At 46.3% G+C, this 19,797-nt stretch overlaps 1 protein-coding gene across 4 annotated transcripts in view; it reads right to left on the bottom strand.

Annotated features, from left to right (window-relative positions):
- Nucleotides 1–5,288: 5,288 nt before the first annotated feature.
- The window catches only part of HACD1 (3-hydroxyacyl-CoA dehydratase 1), a 50,893-nt gene continuing 36,384 nt past the window's right edge, over nucleotides 5,289–19,797 (bottom strand). For 3 of the 4 annotated variants that reach the window (XM_064162291.1, XM_064162288.1, XM_064162290.1), the window contains 5 exons: nucleotides 18,872–18,890; nucleotides 18,702–18,790; nucleotides 16,048–16,169; nucleotides 12,475–12,653; nucleotides 5,289–10,637 (listed from right to left, as the gene is read on the bottom strand). In XM_064162291.1, coding sequence (XP_064018361.1) covers nucleotides 10,555–10,637; nucleotides 12,475–12,653; nucleotides 16,048–16,169; nucleotides 18,702–18,790; nucleotides 18,872–18,890 — 492 coding nt within the window. In that variant the 3' untranslated portion in view covers nucleotides 5,289–10,554. The remainder of the gene's footprint in view (nucleotides 10,638–12,474; nucleotides 12,654–16,047; nucleotides 16,170–18,701; nucleotides 18,791–18,871; nucleotides 18,891–19,797) is intronic. The other variant, XM_064162287.1, reaches the window with a different exon arrangement.

Genomic DNA, 19,797 nt, shown 5'->3' with positions numbered 1-19,797 from the left:
AGTAGGGGTTGCAGACAAGGATGCTGCAGGTGAAGGCAAGCCAGTTGTTTGCTTTGGTTTCTGCAGTCTGCCCATCTTACTCCTGCTCCTCCTTTGACTTCTGGAAGTTGGAGGTGTTTGTGCTGTGCATGATCAGGAATGACATGTGCAGAAGATACCTAGCCTGGATTGCTGTGGAGCTTTATCCACCCAGCATTTCACCAAAGACTCAGCTATTGCCTGCCTCGGCAGCCTCAGTTTCTACTCTTACACTCCTAAATCCTCGCCTTTTCTGTCTCCTAGGCACCAGGGTACAGCAGCTTGTGCTGCGCCTGCTGGTGCTGCCAGGGCAGCCAGCCTGTGCACCCCACTTCAGCCAGGAGAGATCAAACCCAGCAGGTACCTGCCCAGCTGCTACCTTTCCTTCATGGGCATACTGACCTGGCTATTCCTCCTCTATTCACACACCAATCTTCTAAAAACCTTTCAGGAACACAGTGTCTGTGGCTGAGACTCACAACTGGGTTGAAAAGCCCTCAGAGACAGGGCAGGAAGAAGCATGAACTGAACGTGCAACCACATGTGTCCTGTTCCTTGGGGAGCCTCCAAGAGATACAGGACTTTTCATTTCTTCGTAGACAAAACCTTCAAAATATGGCATTGGATCCCCCCTTTAGAGATCATCTGCAGCATTCTCCTCTGTTTGCTTCCAGGGGGTTCCTAAGAAATCTGGCCTGGAGAATTGCTCTAGTTAAAAGTGATAGGCAGCAAGGAACCAGTCCTCTGATGGGACAACCACGAGCAGTGCAGATGCAGGAGGCCTTTGTCAGTGTACCTGCAGGGATGGTGCCCTCAGAGCCAGCTATGATCCTTACAGCCAAAGGGTCCAGCTCAGCTCGAATTAGATGTCTACAAAAGGTTAAATGAAGCAAGACCTCTCAGGGCGCATTTCTTCCCCCTCACTCTAAAGGGAAAACAGCAATCTCACCTCACCGTCTCTCTCATGTCACTTCCAAGCAGCAGTGTTCTGAAACAGAAATGCAGAAGGAAACACAAAGGAATATGGTCAGGCACTTTGAACTCACCATCTTGTTTGGCATGGATGCCAACTAAACCAGCCCTGGCGAGGAAGCTGCCAGCATTACCTGTACAGGATGCTCTCCTTCCACCTGCCAGCGGCACAGCGCCAGTAGACCCACACAACTGCGCTGCAGGAAATCCCTTCCTCGGCACAGCTGCTGCCCACACCCTCAGCTGGCTCTGCACTTAGGCCAAGGTGACCCCATCCCCTGAGGAGCAGGGTACAGCACCTATGAAGGAGCAGAGTCAGGCAGTAAGCCAGAAAATGGTTCTCTCTTTACAGCTTCTCAGATGGGACTTGGCAGGGGACGCAACAGTGCAGAGCAAGATGGTGAAGGCCTTAGCATGAGCCTGCTTCTCTGCCAGGCTGAACTGCTTTCACTGAGCTGTGCTACACAAGAAATCTGATGCTTATCTGTGGATGTCTGTACACAGAGATGAGTATGGCTACGTGGAAATGGAGGCAGCTGCTTTAGCATCACTGCTTTGGAACCAGGGCCACTCTTGCAGCAGTCACTGCTGTCAGGGGTGACCACTCTTGCCTCTGACTGACAGCACCGGTGTCCTAATTTAGTAGTAACATTAGGACACCAGGGGTCTGCAGAGGAACCTGGGCAGGCTGGACAGATGGGCATGGTCCAATGCCACAAGTTCTAACAAGTCCAAGTGCCAGGCACTGCATTTTGGCCACAACAACCCCAAGCAGTGCTACAGGCTGGCCACAGAGAAAGTGGCTGGAGAGCAGCCAGGCAGAAAGGGACCTGGGGGTGCTGGTTGGCAGCTGAACATGAATCAGCATTGTGCCCAGGTAGGCAGGTGAGACAATGGCATCCTGGATCAGGAACTGGCAGATGGGGTCAGGGACCAGTAGAGTCCCCCTGCAATCCAGGAGGATGCAGAAAGGGACCTGCTGAGCCACTTGGATCCTCACAAGTCCATGGGATCCATCCTAGGGTGCTGAGAGAGCTGGCACCTGAGCTGGCCAAGCCACTCTCCATCATTTATCAGCAGTCCTGGCTCACTGGAGAGGTCCCCGAAGACTGGAAGCTGCCAATGTGATCCCATCCACAGGAAGGGTCATAAGGAGGAGCCAGAAAACTACAGCCCTGTCAGCCTGACCTCAGTGCCAGGCAAGGTCATGGAACAGGTCACCTTGAGTGCCATCACACAGCACCTACAGGACGGCCAAGGGATCAGGCCCAGCCAGCATGGCTTTAGGAAGGGCAGGTCCTGTCTCACCAACCTGATCTCCTTTAAGGATCAGGTTCCTGCCTGGTGAATGTAGGGCAGGCTGTGGGTGGAGTCTGCCTGGACTGCAGCAAAGCCTTTGACACTGTCTGCCACAACAAGCTGCTGGCCACGCTGGCAGCTCCTGGCTTGGACAGATTCACCCTGATATGGGTCAAGAACTGGCTGGAAGGCTGGGCCCAGAGAGTGGTGGTGAATGGTGCCACATCCACTTGGCAGCTGGCACCAGTGGTGTGCCCCAGGGATCAGTGCTGGGCCCAGTCCTGTTCCATATCTTTACTGATGATCTGGATAAGGGGATTGAGTGCAGCATCAGTAAGTTTGCAGATGACACCAAGCCAGGAGCAGCTGTGGAGCTGTTGAAGGGTAGGAGAGCCCTTCAGAGGGACCTGGCCAGGCTGGATGGGTGGGCAGAGGTGAATAGGATAAGACTGAACACAGCTGAGTGCAGTGAAGTGAAGAATTTCCTCCTAACATCCAGCCTGAACCTGCCCTGGCACAGCTTGAGGCTGTGTCCTCTTGTTCTGTCCCTGGGTGCCTGGCAGAAGAGCTCATCCGGCTACAGCCTCCCTTCAGGTAGCTGCAGACAGCAATGAGCTCTGCCCTGAGCCTCCTCTTCTGCAGGCTGCACACTCCCAGCTCCCTCAGCCTCTCTCACAGGGCTGTGGTCCTGGCCCCTCCCCAGCCTTGCTGCCCTTCTCTGGACATGTTCAGCACCTCAAAATCTTTCTTAAACTGAGGGGCCCAGAAGTGGACACAGCACTCAAAGTGTCCAGTACAACTTGACTACACACCAGTGCTGTGTACAGGGGCAGAAGGACTTCCCTGATGCTGCTGGCCATGCCATTCCTGATACAGCCCAGGATGCCATTAGCCTTCTTGGCCATCTGGGCACACCGCTGCCTCTTGTTCAGTCAGCTATCGACCAATACTGCCACGCCCCTTTCTGCTTGGCTGTTCTCCAGCCACTCTGTCCCCAGTCTCAATCTGCTCTGCTCTACTTTGCAGCCATTGCCCTCATCCTGTCCCTGGAGGCCTTTGCAGTCTCTCTGCAACCTTCTTGTAGTGTCTTCAGGTCCTGGCAGGCTGCTCTTAGGTCACAGCTTTCTCATCCTGTCCTCATAGCAGAGCTGCTCCAGCCCCTTGATCATGTTTGTGGCCTCCTCTGTACCTGCTCCATCAGGTCCATGTCCTTACTATGATGGACTCTAGTGCTGGACCCAGCAGTGCAAGTGAGGTCTCAGCAGAGCAGAGCAGAGCAGAGCAGAGCAGAGGGGCAGGATCCCTTCTCTCCTTCTCTGGCTATGCTGCTTTGGATGCAGCCCAGGCTGCCCTTGGCCTTCTGTGCTGCAGTCTGACACTGCCTGCTCTTGTTCAGCTTCTCCCCCACCAGGACACCCAAGTCCCTTTCTGCAGGGCTGCTTTCCATGCCCTCCTCCCCCAGCCTGCACTGATAGTGAGGGTTGTTCTGGATTTCACTTTCCTGTACATGTTGGCTGCAAGCCTCACATTCTGCCTCTGCTTTATCACCAGGTGAATCCCAGTCTTAATGGTCTGCCCAGATTTAATTTACACACAATCAGTCATAAGCTGCTCCCTTCCATACCTGAAGTTGCCTCTTTCTTCCAGCAGTCAAAGGTTTATTCTATTACACAACTTGGTATGTGACAAGTGAAGAGGCACAAACTTCCACAGGAAGTGGCTGGTATGTGAATCTGTAGACCCATCTCAATCTTCTCTTGCTCATCATTTGCAACTTCTTCTGAACCTGGAACAGACACTTATGGTCAGGCAAAGTCCTATTTTATGGGCCTGGTATCAGCACAGCCCACCAAGACACTACATTGGAAATCAAAGCTTCCCAATGACAGCAGCATTCCAGCCCAGGAATGACCAAGCTGCTGAGAGGGCTGACATGCCCTGCCTATTTTTAATAGGATGAGTCATTAGGCCTAGATTCATTGCAGAAAGAAAAGATACTTCTGCAGAGCTGTGGAGGGAGTTCCTGTGACTGATGTACTCAGACTAGCACAATGCAAGAGTATTGCAAGGTTGGAGCTCTTCTGGCTCCTGGTGTGTTCCATAGGGAGTGGCACTGGGCATGGCTGCACTAGGAAGCAGGTGAGCCACCATGCCACAGCTGATGTGCCACAAACACATCTCTGCCAGGCACCCTCAGCCTGTCCTTTTCCTGGTAAATCCAGATTTACACCAGAGTATGCGCTTGGCTCTGCTCCTCCATGAGGTCCTTGGGAATTCTTCCACTAGCTGCTATAGAAATCTAACTGGTTTAATGCTGACAGAGGGCCACAACAACTAAATCCTGTCCTGTAAATTTAGATCAGAGACCCCTTCTGAAACTCCCCAAGATCTACCTCCCCATTCTATCACTACTGACCAATAGGGTTTAGCCTTTGTAGGCAGTTCAGCAACTTGAAGTTACAACCACTTGGTTCCTAGTTCAAAAGAAGTAGGTGTGAATGGTCACAGATTGCTCTGCCCTACTGTCATGGCAACCAAATCCTCAGAGCTGCCATGGCATTGTTATTCATGGAGCAAAGGACAGTTAGAGGATGTTCTCTGCCTTCACATCCTTCAAAGGTCAACACCACAGCAACATTCTGTTCCAAAACAATGAAGTGTCCATGGCTGTAAGATCTCTTTCAGGACCACTGTAATGGGATTGTCTTCACACATGCTGACAGCTCTTAGACATGCTCCTTCGTGCCCTTTTTCCCTCTTGTCTGCTAACCTATTATCGTTGTTCAAATCTGCTTCTTTTTAATGGAATACAGTTTAAGAAACAGAAAAAGGAAGTCTGGATAGTAGTGCCTAAGACACAAATACTTTGTGATTCGTTGGTGAAGTAACCCCCAATGAAAGCAGATTATTTGTAAGCAGACACAGCTGGTGCCCCGTGCTGAGCGTCTGCACGAACCCACTGTTACATGCCACCAAAAAATCCAGTCAAATCCAACAGATTTTAGAACATGACTTTTAATAGAGAGGAACTGCTGCAGTATTAACAATCTCTAAAACAAATACCTGACTCAATAGCTCAACAAATCTTATCAGCTTTGCAAATAAATAAGTCATTAAAGGGATCACATTCTCCTGGCTGTGTAAACTGCTGCTGAGAAGGCGTTCCAGAAAACAGCAATACTGAGCAGCTGTGCTGCACTTACAGCATAGAGAACCTTAAGCACAATTCCATACATGATACACCCAGTAGGCACTTCTGTACTCACACTTTACAAAGCTATCAGCTCAGAGTGCAGTACACAGAGTCAAGACGCAAGAGAGCTGTGAATAAGAAGGCACTTTTCAGACGATGCAACATGAGGCATTTTACATTTTACAGCTGCAAGTCCACTACCAGCTGCAGGCCTGGACCTGATGGCATGTTCCCAGGTTCTTTGTCTTGGTATAGCCTTAAGCTGACTCATCAGACTTACTGCTGTGGTCTGAAGATAGGTCTTCTCAGTCTGGCAGATCAGGATGAATAATTTTTTGCAGTAATGAATCATCTTCTGCCACCTGTAAAGCCTTCAGTCCTACTGGAGGCACTCAGACCCCTAGCACAGCATCAATGACACAGAGTAACAGACCCACTATTAGGTGTGGTGTCACTGGAGCAAATTGAATGAGGCACCCTTGGCCAGTGGTAATCTGCTACTTCAACTGCCCCGTGAAGCTCAGTAGGCACTGCCAACACTGCAGTTCCCTTCGAGAGCAGAGACCTTTGCAGAAGCGTGAGGGGCTTGTTTCTTAAACAGTCACTGAAACAAACCCAGAACACAGCATTTCAGTGGGCTACAAAAGGTGTTCGTTCAGCGTGAAATGAAACTGCAAGCTGCTCATAATAACACTCTGAGCACACTGCCAAGTACACCTTGGGAAAGAAAACTGGATTTGCAGCAAAGCTTTCAAACTTTGTCTTCAAAACCACATTCAACAACCCTTTATAAACAACTGCAGCCACCCTGCCTGCAAGTTTGCATTTACAAAGCTCTCCTGCCTCGTGCAGAACACTGGTTTGCATTAACTCTTGTCTTTTTCCTAAGGCAGATGAAGTAAGAGCTGAATTCACAGACACTGGCAATGTAATGACTATCTTAAACTCCAATGTGTTGTAAGGATTGCCCATTTATTTTCACTGTAGTTCACTCAGTAATATTATAAACATGCAAGTAGCCAGTGAAGCAAGCTACTGTGAAGAGTACAAGTGCTACAGCCAGAGCAGTAGTTAGACCTGCATCTATTTCTTTCTGGAGAAGAAAGGGCAGATTCCCTCTGGTGACAGAAAATGTCTCCACACACCTCCCTGTTAATTAGTCATTGCCATCTGTCCAGGACCATGAACCTGGCTAAATTTTGTGCTCAGTGGGAATCAGAAGCAGCACACCGGAATGAACCTTAAAGATCATCCAGTTCCAACCCCTCGCCATGGGCAAGGATACCTCCTACTGGAGCAGGCTGCTTAAGGCCCCAGTTAACCTGGCTTTTGCAGTTAACCTGGCTTTTAACACTGCCAGGGTCAGACCCTGCATTTTCTCTGGGCAATCTGTTCCAGTGCTGCACCACCCCCATGGGGAAGAATTTCCTCCTCTTGTCTATTCTAAACCATTTCTCCAAGGCTGTTACTTCTGAACCTCCTTCTCTCTCTGTGCAGAGCAGTGTGTGGGAGCCCTCTTGGCATGCGTCAAAAAAGTTTCAAAAAATGCAGGCTTACAGTGGTAAAGTAGCTGAGCAGAGCAGAAAAGCCCTATACTGAAACACATCCTCTGCACAAAGATCCTCCAGCTGATTTCAGGAGTTCCCTTTGCAGAAGTGATGGTAGCACACTGAACCTTTCCTCTTCTCACAGCCCCCATAGTGGGAGGTAAGAGACATGACATCTATCAGCTACTGCTCACAATGGCCTCAGTTTGTACTGCTCATGCCCTGACGCCACGATCAAGGCTCTAGACACTCTGGGCTGAGCTGTGAAACAATCTACCCTGGAACAGCCCTTCCCAGTGGGAAGAGTGTGTGACTGTTGGGGGGAACCTCAAGAAATCCAGCTGCTTTCAGCTGTAGTTTGTAAGAAGGACCACGTGTTTATGTTCCAACCAACAACAGGAAAGTCCCCTTACAAGCAGGAATCTCCTGCCAAATGCCCATTCCTATGCAGTGTCATCAACATGCTTCCCAAGGTCATGCCCTCTATCAATCCACTCCAGAAGGCATACACTGCACAAACAAGAAAATACCTCTATACAGACAACTGTCTGAAGTCCACATAAACCCAGTGAAGATGCTGATGGCTGAATACATTCCTAACCTGACACCACGAGGAGGACTTTGACGCTTTATAAAACCAGGAATATTGCAGAGAGGAAGACAATAAAGACAGGTGTCAAAAAGGAGTTGGAAAGAGAGCACCATATGAAAATCATACTTCACTTTTTATGTCCACTTCCCAAGCTAAGCAGATGTTTCACTGAAGATTATGTAAGCTACCTAGGATAAGATCTTGGCCCATCTGAGTCAAGTAAGAGGATTTTACCTGCAATTCTTATTGCCTTTGAGAAGATAGTAAAGCTAATATATAGCGATACATGCTGAGGCTTCAGCCAGAATAAAGAAGAGGGAGACAAGAATATTCCTCATTTCTGTAACACATGCCATGGAAACTGATCCACGTGGCAACCTCTCCCTGCTACCAAACACTGAAGGCAATACTGTAATTTTTAGCTTTGTTTTCATTCCCTTATGATTCAGCAAGTATCTTCTGTAGCTGTAAATCACTTTTTAAACTGTACCATTACCCTGCTGCTCTGGCAAAGTACAAACCCCAGCTTGTGGCAAACAGTGCTGTACGTTTTGTCTGTCACACCTACAAAAGGATGTGCAAATAGCTCCTTGACTAACACAGGAAGATATCCTCGGGACACAGTGGGAACAAAGGTTCTGCCCTCCTTACAGAAGCAGCACCTCTGGGATACACTCTGATTAAGCATTTCAAACTCTCATCCTTAAAGCATCCAGTGCTTTTTCAATGAATGGATTGCTGCAGTCTTCAGTGAGCTGCCCTGAAAGCAAAAAAAACATAGAACTTCTTGCTGAGAACTATTGCTACAGACTGCCAGGATGGTCCTCAAGCAGCAAGAAGCAAGGGAAGTTTATAAAATAGCACTGTGAGAACAAAGACAACTGCTGGTCTGACCACCTGGAACACAACTGCTTTGTAATTCAGTGTTGTAATGTCGTTCGGATGTTGAAACGTTAACAATTATAGCTGCATTTGAACCAAAGAATAAATTACAGCACCTTGTGTGATACTTTTTTTTTTTTCTAAACCCACACAGAGTACAGCTTTGGAAGCAGTGAGCAATGCAACTCTTCTGCCTCAAGCCCACTATGCAGCTGGCATTGCAAAGGCAACCAATGTGCATGTAATGAAGACATGCATAAATATCACAACTGCAAGGCACACAAAGGAATCTGGGAGTTAGGGACATTATAAATCCTTGCCTGTTCACCAAATACCTTGATACGCCAGACAAAGGTATAGCCATAGTCTTCAACAGAGTCCCTGGAGCTAAACTCCAGAACAGCCTATCCAAAATGCAGTTCAGACTTGTTTGAGAAAGATTCTTTTCCAGCATTCCATTCATCTCACTTCAAACCTTCCAAGAAGCTGTGTGCATGGGTAAGCACTGCTGAGGCATTCTATATCCTAAGGGAGCTGGTGGGCAGGAGCTGTCTCCTGGCATTCATTGGCCATTTCCCTTCTTCCACATGGATATGATTGGTTCTCACCATGCCTCCATGCTCAGCAAACCTCTTCCTTCACATTCTCTTTTCCATATCACAAACAGTTATACATTCTTAAGGATTCAATCTTTCAGACTTCTTTCTCACTTGCACTAGTTTTGTTACTTTCCTCTGATTTTTCAGTAGATTGACTCAACCCCTCACCTCTGAGGCACTCGAAACGGAAGGCTGTACTCCAGCACCGACCTCAGCAATCAGGAGCATTCTGATGTCCAGCTGTCTGCGTGCACACCCTAGGATACTTCTCTTTTGAAGTGAGCAATGCCAGAAGCCACTTTGTTGCCTGCACTGTCAAGGCTTCTCACCATAGTATTATGTATCAATCTCCTCTCTAGGTATGCCAGTTTCCTCAAGGGAGGAAACTCTTCTCTGAATCTCTCAGGCTGTGCCTAATAGCTTGGACCTCTCCCCCTCAGGTACCACATATTGCAACATCATCTGTCACTTCTATTAATGCACTGCAGATCCTTCTTGCAGTTTATTGAAGACATTAAACAGAATTACCTTAACACAGTATAAACAATTAATGGGGAGTTAGCAATTAAAATTGCACAATGGGATGACTCAAAGCACAATTTGTATTTTAAGACACTGTTTTAAATGCATTTTGTCCCACTTAGCTATTTATAGGAAGTTTGAATAACTCACTATAGCTACAGTTTCTACATGCGGTGCCATTGTCTTTCTGCACAGGGGTCGATGTGCTGAACAGGAAACACTCTGAGAATCAATCTCCTTCCCCTGCAAACCAGCCCCATTCCAGCCACTTATCAGAGAAAGGTGGGCACATCAGGCCCACTCCACCAGTTAATCTATTATTCTACACAGCTTTAAAATTACAAGTAAAAATACAGAGCTATCTAAACTTGAACTGACAAGCAAGAATTCAGCTTCTTTTGAAAGTACTTCAGGAATTCTGCAGTGTTATCCTGCAATTTCAAGAATGAACAAGGTGCTAACAGTACTTGGAACTGGAAAGTTAATCATAAAAAGCTCTGATAACATTTAAGCCACCTAGCCTATAAAAAAATCATTACCTACTTCATGCTCTGCTTTCCAGAAGACTCACTTTCAGTACAACTTAGCAACTTTCCTGTTCTTGGGGATGATTATAGGTTGGAACAGAACTTTCAGAACTGAAAGCAAAGCAGCCAGCTATTTCAATTCCTAAAGCTATCTGTCAACCTAATGAAAATAAGACAAGAATTTGTTTGATGAAATGACCAGTTCAAAACCAAAGTGAAACCAAAGATAAAGAGTTAAGTCTGGAGATACAGTCATGGTACAAATAATACAGTCCATGCTATTTTATGCACAGTTGTTTATTCTTGTTCCGTGTTTTAAAACTTGGACTCGGGTAAGTCACAGTAAGGTTTGTTTTTCTACCCTCTTTTATCCATTAGAAGCACCATAGTGACACAGCTTGACTCAGTCATCCTTTGCCACAACCACCTCTCCGTGAAGCACCCTTCTTCTCTGCCGCAGCATGTGGAAGTAGAGTTGTGGAAATACTTGAGCAGAGCACAGAAGAAAGCAAATTAGAAGTAAAAGGTCAACAGATCACATAACAGAAAGATGCAATTATGCAGATAAATGAGGGAAAACTACAGCAGCAGTGGTGCAGCTGGTTAAAGCACACAGCAGCAAGTCATGAGTGCTGAAGTGAACTGCAAAGCAGTGATTCTGCAACAGGCAGGCAAAGCCCCCTGAATGTACACCCACAACTCCACAAACTTCACTCCAACACTGTATTTGCCATAAACAGCACTTACCCACTTCCTGGCAGTGCGTAAGTTTAAGATAAGCATGTCTGAATTGAGGCTTTGAGGAAGATTCAAATTTATGCCACTTGAACAAGTCTCCCCTGGCCCTATGACATCTATTACTGTCCTGCTGATATATTTGATCCTAATATTTAATGGATACAAAAGCAGATTTATTCCCACGGCATTAAGCTACATAAACAACTGTAAGACTGTTAGTTAGGATATGGTATCTTAGGCATTTTTTAATTCACAAATCTCTCTCATTGGCCTCCAGGATTTCTTGTGACAGAAAAATTTCACAGGCTGTTTGCATATCGTGAAAATCCATGTTTATGGTCAACGTCTTAAATACCTTTTATGGGTGCAGACTAAATCACAGAATCATAGAATGTTAGGGCTTGGAATGGACCTCCAGAGATCATCCAGTCCAACCCTCCTGCCACAGCAGTGTCAGCTGGGGCAGGTCACACAGGAACAACATCCAGATGGGTTTCAAAGTCTCCAGAGAAGGAAATTCCACAACCTCTCTGGGCAGCCTGCTCCAGGCCTCCAGCACCCTCACAGGGAAAACGTTTTACCTTCTGTTCCCATGACACCTCCTTTGCTCCAGCTTGCCCCCAGTGCCACTTGTCCTGTTACTGGGCATCCCTGAGCAGAGCCTGGCTGCATCCTCCTGACACTGCCCTCCACATCTTTGTCACCAGGAATGAGGACAGCCCTCAGGCTCCTCTGCTCCAAGCCTCAAGCCCCAGGCCCCAGCTCCCTCAGCCTGGCTTCACAGGGAGATGTTCCACTGCCTTTTAACCTCAGTTTCCCTCCTTCTCAATCCCTCTGCCTATCACTCGCCTTGTTTCCAGCCTCCCGATGACCTAAAATACTCTATTTGCCTTGTTTGGTCCAGCCTCATTCATGGTGCTATACCTGAATCAGGCTGTTTACTCCTCATCTACACCACTTAGCCTCCACTGGAAGCAACACTGGAAGAGAAAGACAAACAGGGCCTGTAATCTCAGCTTCGGTTAGGCAGCTGATCTGTAGCTCCTGGTATCCAAAAGCACAAGGACAATCTGGTTAAACCAGAGACTGAAGTTTGCAAAGAGGGTCAGAGGTTGGAGTTCTGTGAAAATGAAATCTTGTAAAGCATCACTCCAAGCTTCTCCAGAGCATGCTCAAATGGTGAAGTCCAATGTGACATATAAATGGATATTAATAGCACAAAAGCCAAGGCAAATCTCTGGCACAACTTGCAGGAGAGTTTTTAAGCCACTGCCTCAAAGTGGCAGAGGCACCAGAAATTCTCAGTCACAGTGACAGACATTTCTGTGTGTAAGCCAGAAGAGTTTTTTGACTTTGTCCCACTCTTACAAATGTTTGTAACCATTTTCCCTCAAGTTTTTAATAAGGCTTCTGCTCTGAGGATGTAAAATTGCAGTCTAATTAAAGCACAGCAAAGCTTGGAAGGAGAGAAAGCAGGCTTTTAGAGCAGGAAGTCTTTGGAACATTTAACTGCTAGCAGCATTTCCAGCATTGCTGATAACTGCTTACGATGTTGTCAGTGTTACTAGAGCTAAGTAATACTTACGTGGCACATAGGAGAACATGACAATAATGAGAAAGTAGTAGTAGTCAAAGGAGACGTTGTATTTGTTGGGAAGTCTCAGTGAAAACATTCCTGTTTTCTTCACATAGGGTAAAGCAGCATATATGGTTAGCAGCTCACCTGCAACTCCAGCAGGATACAGAACGATAAAAAAGTTGTATCTGCATTAAAAAAAACCAACAACAAAACAAAGCCACAAAAACAGCCTTGTGAGAAACACTCCAAGAATTTAACACTTCCTCTTGTTATTAGTGGCACAGCAACACATGACAGTAGTTCCAGCACCAGAATGAAGGAACACATCCTGACTTGGCAGAGGACATGATTACTCTGGACAGCAGTGCTTAGCTCTACAAAGGATGCATTGCTCAGTCCTTCTCCTCAGAAACAGGGAGCTCTCAGGGTGTTGGTTGATTCTATGAGAGCCAATGGCATCCTGGCCTGGCTCAGGAACAGTGTAGCCAGTAGGACAACGGAGGTTATTCTGCCCCTGTGCTCAACACTGGTCAGGCCACACCTTGAGAGCTGTGTCCAGTTCTGGGCTCCTCAATTCAAGAGAGCTGTTGAGGTGCTGGAAGGTGTTTGGAGAAGGGCAGCAAGGCTGGGGAGGGGCCTGGAGCACAGCCCTGTGAGGAGAGGCTGAGGGAGCTGGGGGGGTGCAGCCTGCAGCAGAGGAGGCTCAGGACAGAGCTCATTGCTGTCTGCAGCTACCTGAAGGGAGGCTGTAGCCAGGTGGGGTTGGGCTCTTCTTCCAGGCAAGCAGCGACAGACCAAGGGGGGACAGCCTCAAGTTGTGCCAGGGCAGGTCTAGGCTGGATGTTAGGAGGAAGTTTTTGGCAGAGAGAGTGAATGGAATGCCCTGCCCAGGGAGGTGGTGGAGTCGCTGTGCCTGGAGGTGTTGAAGCCAAGCCTGGCTGGGGCACTTAGTGCCATGGTCTGGTTGGTTGGACAGGGCTGGGTGCTAGGTTGGACTGGATGAGCTTGGAGTTCTCGTCCACCCTGGTTGGTTCTATGATTCTGTGTTGGTGTGGCCTCTCCAACAAGCAGGGAAATCTGCACGTTTGCTGTCTCTAGTGAAGACTTCTCAAAAAAAATGTACTGATCCTGTTGGCACCATCAGGATTCAGACCAGGACCAGATCCCAAATTCAGATGCTGCTGCTGCTGTCTTTGTCACAGGGCTTGTACACTGAGTCAGATCTACCTATTAGAATATCTTTGAAGACAATGAAAACTTTGAGAGACATCAGAAGCCTCTTCTACTCACTGCCATATGGGGAACACAACTAGTAGTACCTTGGTCTCTTCTCCCATGTAACGAGCAATAGGATGGGAAGAAAGGAGATAAGTGCCAGGGGAGGGTTTGGTTGGAGATTAGGAACAATTTATTTCCTGAAAGTGGTGAGGGGTTGGGATAGGCTGCTCAGGGAGGTGGTGGAGTCCCCATCCCTGGAGGTGTTCAAGGAGCTGTAGATGTGGTGCTTCAAGATATAGTTTAGTGGTCATGGTACATAGGTCATGGTTGGACTTGACGATCTTGGAAGTCTTTTCCAGCTGTCATGATTCTGTGATTTACCACTAATGGAAATAAATAAAATGAGAGTACCAGAAACTTATCAGATCCATTTTAAATTGGGAAGGAGATGTTCAAGTCAAAGATGAAGGCATTTAGTTTAAAGAAAACAGGGTTTGGTTGCCATAGGCCACATAGGTGGCAAAAAAATGACAACCATTTGTGCTGTCCTCACACATAGCGCACCATGCTGGTGCAGCTTCTCCTTCAAAACAGCTCTAGAACAGGGAACAGCAGCTGACTGCTGCATGGAAAGGTACAGTGTGCAGCCTATGACCAAAGGAGATGAGATCCAAAACAGCAGCAACCAAATACAGAAGCACAGAATGGGTTGAGCAAATGGATTGGGCTGGAAGGCACATTAAAGATCATCCAGTTCCAACACCTCTGCCATGGGCAGGGACTCTTCCTACTAGAACACGTTGCTCAAAGCCCTGTCCAACCTGCATCTGAACACTACCAGGCTTGAAGCCTTCACAACTTCTCTGGGCAACCTGTTGCAGTGCCTCACCACCCTTGCGGGGAAGAATTTCCTCCTCATGTCTAATCTAAACCCAACTTCTTCCCGTAGCCATCCTGCCCCTACACACCTTTGTCAAAAGTCCCTCCCCAGTTCTCCTGTAGCCCTTTTAGATACTGGAAGGCTGCTTGAAGGTCTCCTAAGAGCCATCTCCTCTCCAGGCTGAACAACCCCAGTATGAACTCCTCCTGGGGCTTAGAGGACTCACAGGTCAGAGAACAGGTTAAGGTATTGGAAGGAACTGCTGCCATGACCTAGGCACAGTTTGTCTCTGCACTGAAAAAAAGACCAAAGTAAAACTTCTGACCAAAACTGTAGACCACAGCTATTCCATTAGCAACAGAGAGACCAACCTTTTACAGCTATCAGCTAAAGAGCAGACATTTCCAGCTCCCTTGGAGTACTGAATTTACGCCTCTTTGTACGGTTTGATTATCCACAAACCCTGATGGGCTATTTAGCCTCTATGAAAAGATAATGCATTTGCAAATATTTCCTTTACAGTTTATATCAGTACATCTCTCTGCTGTGAGAACGTTTTTTTCCCCTGTTATCTATTATAAGGAAACAAAAAAAATCTGTCACTCAAGACACACTGCCACAATGGCACAAAGCATACGTCAGGATAGCACTTTCTGAATACATTTCTCTTTCTGAAGCCTACATAAAAAAGAATGAAGTCAAACTTGATTATTTTTAAGTTCAGGATTTAGGGCTTAAGCACAACCAAGCCTTAGATATTAGCAAAAAGAGAGTGTGTAAGAATAGCCACAAGCATCAGAGATGCTGGAGATGTGCATTAGAAGCATCACAGCTGCATTATCTATATGATAAACAGAAAGGAAAATCAAAGCCCACACTCTTTAAAATGAGGGCTGCCTGCGCCGAAGGGAAGTTATTTTCCTTCTGAGTGTGTAAGTCTGTCTGTCTCACATGGACACTGACACTGCTGTTCCAATTAAGACTCCTGATTAAACATGTAGGCTCTAACACACTGCTCCAGTGGCCAACCTTAAGTACACACTCACTACCTGGATCTAACGTTACAGAAGCTCTGATAAAGCAGCTTCTCACAAGTAATACTACATGTACAGACTGAGTGACAACAGCAGCCACAGTTCCAAAGATCTGAAATCCACAGGGGCTACCACAGGTGGTTAATTCTGGCAACTGTGTTTGAAAGCATCTTAAGGAGTCATCCTGCAAGTTAAAAGATTACCCCAAAGATTAAAAAACTAAAAGAAAGCACAGTTCAAAACATGAGACAAAAAGCAAAGAACCCATCACCCCCCAAAATCTCAGCTGTAATGTGTTTAACATCTTAAACCAAGCAGCAGTGATCTCAGGTACAGAAAGGAACACATCAGCCAGGCTCAAGCATGGGCTGTCCCCAGTGTTAGCTCAGCATGCATGAAACCAGCGTGCACAGAACCACGAGGAACTGAAGTGCAAGACATCTCCACCTGGCCCATTTAATGAAGTATGGCAAATGGTTGAGCAGGTTGAATGTGTAGAAGGAATATCGAGTGATCTCTGTCACAGTCCACACAACCAGAAAAAGAACAACGCTCTCCTCATTCTGGATCTGTAGAAGCACAAAGAACCAACACCTTCTTCAGCCAAAAGCACCTTTAATGTGCAGACTGCCACAGACCTCTGTTTCAGATACACTGAACAGAAATAACATCTCGTAAAGGAAGAAAATTCTGGCATAAAAGGATATTCTGAAGCCGTTACCATGCACAGTTCCTCATCACAGAGATTTACTAATACAGTTAGCAGATTGAGCAATCCTTACCCGTTATACAAATACCAAATTACAAACCCCTATAGCCAAGTTTATTCCTCCTCTTTATTCTCTATTTTCATCAGGCTGCCTGTCTCACTCCTTTTAGCTGTGTTTGATTTACTTATTTTCTTTCTCCTCAAAACAGTAAGAAGAAAGCAATGCTACAGAAGACGTGTTCCTTTCACAATTAGTATTTATCAACTCTGCATTTCACTACTCTATGTTTCCTAGAGCCCTTCTCACTTTATCTCCCTATATACTGCACGTTTCCAGCAAGCTTTGGACAAAAGCAATTGCTTAGTATAATCTACTAATGGAAATTTGTTTGCAGAAAATCAAATCTGGCTCTTCAGACTGCTGGAAGGTAGGAAAAGAGACAGAAAAACAGATGGATGTCTGTGAAGAGCAGCTTTGGGTAAACCCACTGTAAGATCTGAGTCATTAAACTGCCTCGTCAGGAGGTAGCACATCTCTCTGCTGTTTCAAAACACCGTTTCTTTTTCACCTCTACATGAGCAGACAAACAGAAGTCCCCAAACACAAAGGCAGCGATTGGGGATTTCTTACAAACTCTACCTTCTGAGAAGAAGCATTACAGGGCAGTAATTTTCTTTTTTTTTTTAAAGGGGGAGAATTTTGTAATACACTTCCATGCCTGAAGACTGAAAAGCTCCAGGGATGTCTGTGAAATAAAGTAACACAAGTTTTGTTAAAATTACAAAAAAAGGACAGGTGCTTTCAGAACTAAGATGCAACACGGTGACAAAACTTAACGCATCTCCAAGATGCTGAAAATCCAGGACTCTGCCATGAGGCCAGAAAAATTCAGTGCTCAGCATCTCATACATTGGGGCCCACAAGGTGTCTGACAGAGAAGGCCTGCTAAAGTGAAGGGACCTCACCGACATCACCAAAGACAAGGAGAGTTAAAAACACGCCCGACTTCACAAACAAACAGCAATAACTGAAGCACAAAGACACCCAAACAAATGAGCAAAGGTGAGGACAGACTGTGGCTGTTCTTAGCCTCATGCAGTTGGAGAAAAATACTGATAACCCACACTTCAATTCATGTTGCAGTGCTAAATCCAAGCAGTAAGTATGCAGTGAATTCCTATCCAGTGTCTTGCAAAGCTCCGGTCAAGCAGGGAGATCTAGGTCTGGCTGTTATCACAAACATACCTCTCACCACATAAAGCGACTGAACATTCATGCCTGCTAAGCAGTAACAGTGTGAAATACAGTCAGACATACATTCAGCTGGTTTGGGGTTTCTGACACAGCTCGACCTACTGCACTGAAGGGACCAGAAATGACAGGATATGCTAAAGAGTTCATCCACTGCAGAGAATAACAAAATGGCAAACGCAGCACTACATATTCCAGCATTTATGTCAGCATTTCATAAAAAACAGACTTGGTAATTTCCCTTAAGGAAAAAAGGATTACACTTATCTTATACACACAAAATAAATCGAAGCTCTGAAAAGCCTGTTCCGTGTTAAGAACAGCGACAGTAAAGGAAAACATGAAGGGCAGAAAACACAGGGGTTTGACAAGCGAGGCAGGTGCCAGAGTCCCCAGCAGCAGGAAGGCAAATGCCATCTGCTGGTGAGACAGTTTAATGGCTCAGCTTCTTCTGGTGTAACAAACTCGGGAGCACAAAACCCATCCCTAAACTCTTACGTGCCCTTCACAGAAAGTAGACCTCAGCAGCTGACCTGCGCGTCCTGTCCACTAGCTGTAGGTAGGCTGCTTGTTTCATTCTGCTAACGAATCACCAGGCTTACAACAACTACCCACAGCCAGGCAAATACACTACAGGACCTTAAGTGTACCTGTGGCAGGTGGATGACCCAGTGAGGTACAGCAAAGCAGTGTGCATGACACCAAATGTCATCACCACCAGAACGTTAAAATCCTGAGAAACTTCCAAAACCAAATTGCAAATTCACAACCACATCTCTCCAGGTGAATGCAGTGCAACACATGTTTGCATGTAGATTGACTCACTAAGTGCTAAGTGAAGGTTCTGAAAGGGAAGAGGTGACACTGGTAGCCTTGCTGATAAACAACAGCAACTGATCTCACTTAGACCAGCATGATACCAAAGCTAGCACTGGTTCACAGCTAAGACCCAGAGTCGATGTCCTAGGGAGAAGCACACAAATTCCATACTGTAACCCCAGCTTCCAAAAGCAGACTCAAGTACTTCAGCATTCTCTGTAGGAACATCTGTAATTTTTCACTTGGTCTTCCTTGTGAAATGACAACTGCGTTAGTAGCTTCTCCTAAAGAACGTCCAGCACTGCTTGCTCAGGCACATACCTGTTTAATGCTATGTGCAATGAACCACACCATGAAGATTCTCGAACTCACTTGGACCCCAGTCACAAGCACAGATGTGCGAACTATCCCTTAAGAAGAGAAACATGTTATCTCTGTTCCACCAGACAGCTGTTCCTTAGTTACAAGAGAAACTAAAACAAATCACTCACCAACTGCACAGTGGACTACCTGTAAATAAAAACAAGTTACAGGTTACTGATGCAGAGCATGTTACTGCCTACCCTATCACCATGGCTTTCCAACAGCAATACAAACCTAGGCCTAACTCTGAAGGCTTTTTGTCTCCAGCTAACAGTGCTTAAAGGAAACACACATCAAAGCCCTGCTCACCAATGCGGTGCTGGGCTCAGTATCTGATCTGCACACACAAAAGCATTTTCTTGTCCTGATTACCTGCATATGTTACACACGTAGAGGCAAAGCATTTATTTTGCCAGCTGTTAAGCCTCCCTTCCATTACCTGATTCAAAGAAAGACCTGCAGAACAGCGTGGAGAGAGTCATGTAAGGGATGCTCTGTATTCACTGCAAACTAACACTATTACACTTTTGCCAACAAGAGCTACGAAGCATCAGATTTACTGTACTTCCTCATCATGAACGCTCAGCAGATGACTGCTTCTCATTATTTTGGCAGATTTGAGTAGAATTACTTATTGTGGAAGTTTTACAGCATAAAAGCCTATTTACAGCCAGCCACGTGATTTTAATAGTTGTTTGAACTACAAATCATGGAATAGTTTGGATTTGAAGGGACCTTAAGGACCATTCAGTTCCAACACCCTGCCATAGGCAGGCACACCTGCCACTAGACCAGGTTGCTCAAGGCCCCATCCAGCCTGGCTTTCAACACTGCAAAGGCTTAGCGCCATTACAACTTCTCTGGGAAACCTGTTCCAGTGTTTCATCACACTTGTGGTGAAGAATTTCTTCCTAATGTCTGCTATAAATCCACCTTCTTCCAGTTGTGGGCAGACTGAGAAATTAAAATGTAGATAGTCCCTGCTGTGCCTGGGAAAGAACAGACCCAACAGCTTTGTTCCACAGATTTGCCATAAACTGAGCTCATTGCTAGG

This window comes from Pogoniulus pusillus, chromosome 23 (genome assembly GCF_015220805.1).
Source record: "Pogoniulus pusillus isolate bPogPus1 chromosome 23, bPogPus1.pri, whole genome shotgun sequence".
NCBI classification, from domain to species: domain Eukaryota; kingdom Metazoa; phylum Chordata; class Aves; order Piciformes; family Lybiidae; genus Pogoniulus; species Pogoniulus pusillus.
This window is presented reverse-complemented; position numbering and strand designations above follow the sequence as displayed.